General features: G+C 37.3%; 1 protein-coding gene across 2 annotated transcripts; it reads right to left on the bottom strand.

Moving 5' to 3' along the window:
• Nucleotides 1–1,116: 1,116 nt before the first annotated feature.
• Nucleotides 1,117–9,255, bottom strand: irf6 (interferon regulatory factor 6). 2 transcript variants are annotated; one of them, XM_015376034.1, is made up of 8 exons: nucleotides 8,999–9,255; nucleotides 8,470–8,648; nucleotides 6,886–7,081; nucleotides 6,710–6,811; nucleotides 6,366–6,632; nucleotides 4,051–4,443; nucleotides 3,670–3,788; nucleotides 1,117–2,115 (listed from the first exon to the last, which is right to left on the bottom strand). In XM_015376034.1, exons 2-8 carry the CDS (start codon nucleotides 8,641–8,643, stop codon nucleotides 1,885–1,887), a joined length of 1,482 nt encoding a protein of 493 aa, XP_015231520.1. In that variant the 5' UTR covers nucleotides 8,644–8,648; nucleotides 8,999–9,255; the 3' UTR covers nucleotides 1,117–1,884. The 2 variants fall into 2 exon arrangements, with proteins under 2 accessions (XP_015231520.1, XP_015231519.1); XM_015376033.1 differs by having other exon boundaries at nucleotides 1,119–2,115; nucleotides 8,470–8,652.
• Nucleotides 9,256–9,749: the final 494 nt, after the last annotated feature.

Raw genomic sequence — 9,749 nt, 5'->3', positions numbered from 1 at the left:
AAAAAAAATTGTTGCAATTTAAAATGTGTATCTTTGACTTTAAATTGTTAATTTTACTACACCTAAAATTAAAAATTCCCTATTATGGGAAATAATTAGGAAATTAGCATAGGAAATTAGTTGCTTAAAGAATATCTACTAAAAGATAAAATAATGGTATTTCCTCGAATATCAGGTTAGTGTAATATTTTGGACAAATCTAAATGAAAAAAAAAATTTTAATTGAATAATAATTTGAACTTAAGTAAACCTGAAAAACTAACAAATTAGGATATTGTTTCCATTTGGTTCTAAACAGCATTTAGTGATAGCAGTACAACTGAAGCTACAGCCTTCATTTTCAAATCATGATTAAAACAAAGTTGAAATGGGTCCAAAGGACACATCAGTCACCATCCCTGTTCCAGTTTATGATCTTTAGAATCCCGTTTAGCATTATGCCTTTAGCAGAGGGGCCATAACAGGGGCCAAGACCAGTTCTACAGGGGCCCTGGACATGACTACGGCATGAGAGAGACAACACAACTGATGTTTATTTTTAGAAAACTGGAAACCAAACTGTGTTTGCTGAATCAGCCACCTCCCTTCAGAGGCTAAATGGAAACTAAAGACACGCAGTAAAAAGAAATAAAGCTATAAAAGCTATTCAAGATTACTTGGCCAAACCATAGAGAAGCCAAACAGTGTACACCGTTTTAAAACCTTGGGTTACTACTTCGCTGCTGTTACCTCTCAAATGTATTTATTTTTTATATGAAACTGATAACTGGTTTTCTTTGAGGTTAGATCAAAACTATTTTACAGCCACAGGATGCATCTTCCTCCTATTAACGGTTAAAGCCCTTCTTTGACTTTTGATTTCAGTTTAATCTGCTCTGCTGTTGGTTCTGGGTTTAAACATTACATCATGTACAGTGAAACCAGCTGTGTTAAATTAGCACACCTGTTAGAGATTACACTCTGGAAACCCCTGCAAAAGTTGCATCACCACACCAATACTCAAAAGATATCCTGATTAAATACTTTTAATAACTCACATCTCAGTTTGTGAATTTAAAGTAGCTGTAATCTTAAAAAGGTGTTTAAATGCATTTTATTGATAAAATAAACATGCAAAGATTAATGTATTCAGCAAACCATAAAACATTTCAGAACCTTAATGTACAGAGGAACTCAACAAAAGCAACAACAAAAAAATCTAGTTATCTTAATTGTTGTCAGTAAAATGTTTTCTGGAAACAATCTACTGCTAAACAAAAATGTGCAAAAATATCTTACATTTCATATGGAGAAAAAAAAGGCTTAAAGCAAACATCATTGATCTAATTCAAATGTTTATCAAAATTCAAAGGTTTATATTGTTGGGCCAACTGGAACAAACATTCCTGCATGAACTGGAAAATAATCTGTATTCATGTCCATCTCAATTCACACTTACCAATATTTTTATTTAATATATACAACGCCTAGATATAATTTCCTATAAAGTTTAATGATAGAAAAGCAAATAAGATCCCTTTTCGAACCGCAAGTGTCTGGGACAGTCAAACGATCACATACTGGATGTAGATAAAAACAACTGTCGATACCTGTAACTGATTAACAAAGATAAATATTTCTCCCCAGCAAGATGGACTTTGGCCTGCAAAATCACCAACTATCTCTAGCTTCTGCACAGCCTCATGTAGGATTTCAGGCATGCAATTTCTATATCACAAACTACTGTATAACACAGATATACCAGTAAAAGCTTAAATGCATAGAGATCATAGAGTGCATACTTCTAACCAGGATTACACACAAGTACTTCTTTGATAACAGAGAGGCAGACCCCTGCAGTAGAGAGTATTGTAAAGATATATGTATACTAGTTGGTTCACAGCTTTACTGAGTCTGCAGAGCATGGGCAATGTTCAGGCCTGAGTTGGGGGGAAGAGCCCACCCTTCCTGGCCCTGGTGGTTCTGCAATAGGCAGTACAACTGCTTTAAGTGGGTCACTATATTGTCTTTGATATCTGGGATTGAAATCTGCAGGCGGACACTGCTGCTGTCAAATGAAAGGTTGTTGTCTCCGGAAAACATCTCACTTATCATCCGAGCTACCACAGGAATGACCTGAAAAAACAAAAAAAGAAAGAAGCTGACGATCTCAAAAACCCCAATTTACAAAACATGCATTCATCTCTGTAACGTCATTTGTAATATAAATTTTTCCTTCTCTATTTATATTGCTGGGCTACAAAATAAGAATCATGTTTACAATCAAATGAAAGCAACAATTAGATTAAAGCCTTTTTCATTTTTAATCTTCAACTTTTATCCGTTTTGGTTAAACTACACTGTTTTGGTCAAAACTTTTTGATCTGGTTAGGAGACAATATCTTAACTATATTTTAATATTTTTTCCTTTTTTCAAAATTATGGAAAAATACTATAAAACACAAGATCTAATCCAAGTAACCTTATAAATAGTACAACATGTATATATTTTTTCTGTGCCTTTATAAGTTGATTAAACTTGAGAACAATTTTACAATTTTTACTGGGGTATAACAACGACACGGAAGCCTATTGTAGCTAGCCCCTCTTCAAAATGGAAAAAAAACAAAAAACCCATTGATGTTGATCCATCTTAAATTTTAAACATCGCCTCCATAAGATAGCTGCTCTATATAATCTGTACATATCAAAAGTCATTGGCATTGGGGAAACGTTTCAAACTTCTGTCACTGTGAGAAACAAGGCTGGGTTACCTAGCAACCTTGCACAGTGAGGAGGATGCTAAAGGAATTAAAGAAAACATTCCCAAAGCTCACTATTGACACTTTTTAGTGAGAAAAAAGCTAAAAAGCAGCTCTTTAAAAAGGCAAAAAGTCATTTAAAGGAAGTAGATTGCATGTCCTCATATACTCTTTACAATATCAGAAGATTTTCAATAGAAATCTTATATGCTTATCCAAAAAAGGAACATAAAAAATAGTCAAAATCAGTCCAAAATTTCTGGCAGAGTTGACTCAGAAATCATGAAAAATTAAAAAATAAAAATCCTCAAAGTTCTCTCTCTCTAAATAGGGTGCAGACTGGGTTCCCCAAAATGAGAAAGTTTATAGTTATAGTCAGACAATAAAACAAAATGTCAGCCTAGCAAATTCTGAGATTTCAATGCCTGGTTTGGTAACCAATATGTCCAATATACAAATAAAATAACACAGTTAGCACTTCTGACTCCAATGTGTATCCAATGGAACCAGTGCCATAAAAAGCTGGTTTGAATGCATAAATTGGAGATGTTCTAACCAGTTAGCCTGATAAAACAGATCCTACTGTTTTTTTCTTCTCACAACCAGAACAAACATATTCTATTTTAGAGGTAATTCCTAGATTAGAGATCTGACGTCTCTGGCAGACCAAGCAGGAAGACTCTACAAAGGAAGAAGTTCTCGTTAACTTTATTCTTAAAAGAACTGTCGATGGGAGAGGTTAGGAGTAATTAAGCCTTTAATAAAGTTAAAGAAAAGCCGTTATTTGATTATTAATCATAATACTTTCTAAATGCTTAAGCATCATTTTCCTTTTTGCTTTAAAAAAGTAAAAACAAACAAACAAACAACACAAATACCACACTATATCCTCAGTTTTGGAGAGTATTAAAACAATAATAGTTCCCACCTGAACCATGATGAGTTTGCGCTCTTTGGGTCTTCCATCAGGCCACTCCTCCCCAAAGCAGAGACTAATCTCAAACTGAGGAGGGTTGGATCCCTGGCCACGCTGTTGAGATACCACACCTGCATATAAAAAAATTTTAATAAAACAAAACCCCTATAATTAGGATTGTGATCTAAATAATTGGTTGCACAGGTTTTTAAGATTTAAACTCAATTTTGCAGCTTTTTTGTAGCACATATGTACATCTACCAGACTATGAATTTATGTCAAACAGATAAATTGACGATGTATAAAACCCACGGACAGGGAAGAACATGGATCAGGACGAAAAATGGATGGATTGATGTTTGAATCCATTTTAAAAAAGGAAATACTTCTTACCGCTGAGAAAAGACTCCAAACAGAACAGTTTGACCTTCTTCTGCCGCTCTATGAGATTTGGAGCAGCTGGGTTTGGAGCGCAGGGCCCAGACCAGTACACCTTGCACTGGCAGAGACGAATGGCGTAGATATCGTGGCCGCTGACCTCCAGGATCAGTCCTCGGTCCATCACATCTAACAGACGATTGGTGAAGATCCTCTGCTTGTCATTGGTGATGTGCTCTGTGGTCGGGAAGCGCAACTGTGCCAGGTTCACGGGCCCGAACAGCTCCTCCTGGTTGACCATGGGTCCGAGGTCCCCGTAGAACAGCCTGCAGCCCTGTGGGTTGCTCACAGTCACGGTGGGACAGACCTCCTTCCCTCTGTACAGGAACTGGACCTCCAAGTCTGTCACTGAGTCAGAGAAGAGGAGAAACGTTAGAAATCCTGAACCTATGAGCTTCATCTTCAAGACAGTTGGCTCTATAGAGGACAGACCGTGCTGTGAAGGGAAAGCTCAGCATGTTTTGCATGTGTCTGATAACCTTCACAAAGCAACACATTGCCTCTTCTTCACACCTAAGATTACTGTAAACACAAACATTGTTCAGGTCCTTTATAAGCTAATTTCTAAAGTGGAGATACGAAAAGGTATCAAGTCCTAAATATCAGTTTTCATGTTGACCCTTAGAGATACGCATCTTTCAACAGCATCCCTGGCGGTGATATTTCCACACCGTTATGCATAACAGAGTAGAAGCAGCATTGGCCATCCTGTGGCTCTTATTGCAATGCAGTTTTTATGTAGCTGATCTCTGAATACCTGCATAGGTTGTGGGAGTTCTGATGCGTAGCACTGTTTCACCATGTCATAGAGCTAACGATCCCATCTTGATGTTTTGTTAAAAAGTTACAAGCAGCTCATATTTAGATGTTTGTCCCCGAGGCTAAAGTCTGGATCTAGTACTTTGAATAATTCCGTTTATTAGATTTCCTGTTACTGTGAAAGTCTGATAGGAAAGTGAGTTCACCTAAAAATATATATTCAGATAATTATTCAAATAGTTTTTCACTTAAACCATTATAACATTTCTGGGTTGTTTTTTAACCACTACTTTTCAGATGATTACTGCCCAAATGGTATACATCTCATGTGCCTGTTTTAAACAGACTATCACACAAATCTCTACATTCATTTGATAAATAACCCTCATCTTAAATGCAGCTGTATAAGTAACCACTCGCTGCAAATGAAATAATTGTTAAAAGATGTATTTATTAGATTTTTGGTTCATTTCTTAAAACTGTTTGAGGGTTAGGAGAATGTGATTACTTTATCACAAAGAGCCTTTCTGCATACAAGTTTTCCCAAATAAACTAAATACTTTCAAAAATGCCTTTTGTATTTACTAAGGGTATCGTTTTCTGATTTTTACATTTGTTTGATGATCTGAAACATTGAATTGAAGGAGAGAAAAGCAAAAACTAAAGCTTTCATATCTGTAAAACAGCAAATACTCTTGTCAGCAGATCAAGAAATCCTTAACTGCAGGTCAGACGTAATTTGGTTTATATAACCAAACCTCACCTCACTATCACTCATTCAGGTGATGGTTGGCTGTTTTTTAGAGTGTGGTCTCAAGAAGCTCTTTTTACTACAAGTATTCTGTACAGCTAATAAAGAGCTTGCAGTTTGGAGACTGAGGAAGTCAAACTAGCTGCCCCTTTGAGCGAGAATCACTGACATATACAATATTTTAACAGTATTTTATATGCTTGGTCACTTAATATGAGACAATTGTAGCTAGAGGTAACGGTGCATGATGATGCTGCAGACCCACTGTTTTTAATAACCCAAACAGGGAGAAGATAAAATGAGGGACTGAGAGCACAGAGTCACAGAGTCTATGTGTATCAGCTGGTTTCCTACAAGGCTCTACAAAGGCCGCAGTTTTCTGCAGTGGGTATATTATCATCTACATGTGAACAATCTGATCTTTGTTTTTAATATTTTAATTCCACAAATGGTAAAAAGCACAGAAAATGTACAGGCAGGTAAACAAATAATATAGAATAAGAGGCTAGCAAATATGACTGTATATAATGATTTTAATGAGTAAAATACTAAAGAAAAAAAGTTAAGTACATACCACTGATTCCCTCAGATGATAATTTTCTAAATATTACAATGGGTTAGTCATCTACCAATGGTAAAATTAATTTTACTGAAAGTGATCCAGACAAGGATTTTTATGCCTCCTTTGTTTTTTTATTTTTATTTATTTATTTTGTTCTTGGATAAAAAGTGAATTAAGTTAATTAAATGTAGCACTAACTTGGGAGGGAGCTGATCCACATTTCCGGAGAGGCAAAGAAGGCATCGGGAAGCGGAGTCGGCTGCAGGATGGGGTCAGGAAGAGGGGCAGGGGGCAGTTCATCCAGGTTGGTGGGGGGCATCTCTACATCTACGGGCTCCTCTTTAGGCCAGATTTCATTAGGCTCCTCTTTGGGCCAGACCTCTTTTGAAGGCGGGCAGCTGGGAGGCTGCATGGATGATTCTGACCCCATTGGAGACCACATAAGGAGTGGAGAAGGACTGGCTCCTAAAAGAGAAATCATTCATTTCATCTTAATGGTATCCATATAGATCCTTGCAACATGTAAAGAGATAAACACTCACTAGTGGATGGATACGGAGGAAGAGACTCTGGTGTGTCTGGAACATCTTCTTCTCCATAATCTGCCTCATCATAGGGGGTTTGGGATCCTGCATCTGAAGGAGCTGTATGGACAAGAATCAACACTCAAAGATGGAAATCAAGAACAAAATCTGTAAATAAAGAACTCTGTGCTTACTCTGGTTACTGTTGGGCTGCGGGATATCGCATACATCGTATATCTTTAAGGGATTCATGGGGACTTCCTTGGTGCCGTCATAGACGAGTTTAAATTCCCGGCTTTTGTTGAGGGCACATCGAAGCTGGGCTTTCCACTTGGCGGGATCGGGTTCATCAACTCCCTCCTGAAACTTCCCAGTTTCCACAGCCCACGCCTGAAGGGAACAGCCAGAAACATTAGATCCATTACACTGTACCATCCAAGCTTTCATACAGATGTATGAAAGCTGTGAACGTCGCCTAAGTCAAAGGAGTCCGTGCAGAAAGGTTTGAAAGACAGAGGCCAGATAATGTAGCTAAAGATTGTTGAGTGACACTCAAAGAGTGAAACTTTGAGTTTACGTGTTGCACAAAACTACAACAGGATTTCAGGAGGATTAGTCTGCCATTTAGTTTAGTTTTTTTATTTTTATTTTTTTATAAAGTGCATATACTAAAAACTGCCACACTATCCAAAATGATGGAAACAAATCATTATGAATTTAATGACAAATAATTGCATAAACTTCTGCAATTGTATGATGTTCTTTTCTTGGGCACAGAAGCGCATGTACTTTTTGCAGAGGATGAGGATCACTGTGTGGCTGAGGCTGCAGAGCCTCAGATGAGAAGAAAGTCAGGAGAGTAGTGAGAACAGCAGAGATTATATATATATATAAAATGTTAGAACTGTACATTTACAGTCATTTTTACTATTTTACACTTGTGTAAACAAAATGACAAATAAAATCTCTCTCTCTCTCTTTTATCAAAAATATCACTTTTACAGGAGTCTTCTTCAGAGGTGTCTGGTAACAAAGTGCAAACACTTTGTTACTGTACTTAATTACACTTTTTAGGTATCTATACCTTACTCCATTACTTATTTTTATTCCTACTTCTGACTTCTACTCATTACATTTTCACACAAGCATTTGTACTCCATTTCTTACATTTTTGAAACAAGCATTACTTGTTACTCTTGGCTTTGATTTAATGTTTATAAATATTTATTTCACGTCCTGTGCGCCATCCAATGGAGATCATTGGCGCCATCCACATGTAGTGAAAACTAATGGAATTGTCCAAATGTCCAAACAAATTGTCCAAACCAACAAGACCTCCCGCATCCTTGGCCCTGTCGAAATTTTTTTTTCGAAATAGTCAAAAAATGTAGCTTTTAATTCATATAGTGACATCTGGCTGTTTCTTTTTTAAAGGTTACTTTATACTTTTATACTTTAAGTACTTTTTGGAGCACATACTTTTTCACTTTTACTTGAGTAAAGAGGTCAAGTTGATTATAGAGTGTTTTTAAACTGCAGTATCTATACTTCTACTTAAGTAACAAATGTGTGTATTTTTGACACCACTGGTCTTCTTAGAGTCAGCTGAAATGCTTTGCAAAGCAACAGGTGGGGGAAGGGCTTTCAAACAACCAACTAACTTGCACTTACCTATAACTTAATATCAGTGAATAAATGTGGAACATGTGTTAATGGGGTAAAGGGGGTGCTGCATCCTCTCAGAACCTCCTGTTGCTTAATCTAAATTAAAAATTAACCTTAAATATGGTGTCCTCATCCTCGTGTTGAGGTGTGTGTCTAGTTGCGTGTTTCCAGGGGATCCTAAAGCGCATGGCCTCCCTGTCCATCCAAACCAGCCCTGGGTACCGTCCACTGTCCACCTGGGCCACCAGCCACGGCTTGAGGCGCACGCGTCGAGGGGTGACCGCCATCCCGGCTGACTGGGTGAAAAAAATTATAATAATTAATTAAGCGGGTTAAAAAGCGAGCACACAGACAGATAAACCAGCCCGCTCACCCTGTTTACTGTGTAATTTTCCAAACTGCCATTACACCAAACAATGCAACAACAAAGTTCACCGAAATCCTGCAAATCCGGATTTTCCAAACGTTTGGAAACTGTCTGGCTTCCCTCTGACTTATTATCACTGCTCAACTGATTTATTTCTAAACTGATTGTTTATGTCAAAAAAGGCAATAGTAGCGCGGGAATAACCTGGCAGAAAATAAAAAGCACTAATTTAAAAAAAAAAAAATAAATAAATAAATAAAAACGACGAAACATACCTGGACTAAAGCAGGAAGTTGGAGGAAACTCTTCCTTGTTGGGCAGCTGGGGGGAAAAACTGGTCTGTTTCCTGTGTGTGGGTCCAAACTCCCCACAGACCCACTCCACGCAAGGTGAACTTGGACGTGACAGGTCGATGAAAAACAATGAGTGGATAAAAATGTATCCCAGAGAGCTGCAGACGATAATCTCTGTGTTTTTTTCCCTCTCACCTCAGTCCTCCACCCCCCTCCTCCTCACCGAAACTCAGGTAGCAGGCGTGACGTCACACCGGTGACACACCTTTTCTGTGCAGCTCGGTCCTGGTTTGTCACAAGGTGAACAGGATGTGATCATTTCAGTTCAAAATGAGGGCAATCCTAGTATAGAAATGAGCAATCATGGAAATTCTTATACACACACACACATATATATATATATATTTACCGGGTATATATATATATATATATATATATATATATATATATATATATATATATATATATTAGGGTTGTCACGATACTAATATTGCATAATATATAGTGCATAATATTAAGCAAGCTTGATAAAAAACTGCACCTCTTACAAAAAAAAGTCTGAAACTGAAAAGTGCACCGAATTATTCAATTACACAGTGTTCTGAAAGTGCATTGTCCTCTATTCTGCACTTTAGATGAATGACTGCTTAGGTGCCACTGGTGACGGCACTGTATCGATACTTTTAAAAACGAGTATTGTATCCGGATACAACATTTCAGTATCGATACTTTT

This window comes from Cyprinodon variegatus, unplaced genomic scaffold (genome assembly GCF_000732505.1).
Source record: "Cyprinodon variegatus isolate N-32 unplaced genomic scaffold, C_variegatus-1.0 Scaffold129, whole genome shotgun sequence".
Taxonomy (NCBI): domain Eukaryota; kingdom Metazoa; phylum Chordata; class Actinopteri; order Cyprinodontiformes; family Cyprinodontidae; genus Cyprinodon; species Cyprinodon variegatus.
This window is presented reverse-complemented; position numbering and strand designations above follow the sequence as displayed.

What these genes read in the sequence shown, in the direction of transcription:
- irf6 (XM_015376034.1), bottom strand. Translation starts at nt 8,643, where the DNA reads ATGGCGGTCACCCCTCGACGCGTGCGCCTCAAGCCGTGGCTGGTGGCC. An exon ending in GCAGCCCAACAGTAACCAGA is followed by an intron (nt 6,812 to 6,885) that starts GTAAGCACAGAG and finishes TTGTCCATACAG; the next exon opens with CTCCTTCAGATGCAGGATCC. An exon ending in TTTGGAGTCTTTTCTCAGCG is followed by an intron (nt 3,789 to 4,050) that starts GTAAGAAGTATT and finishes TTTTATATGCAG; the next exon opens with GTGTGGTATCTCAACAGCGT.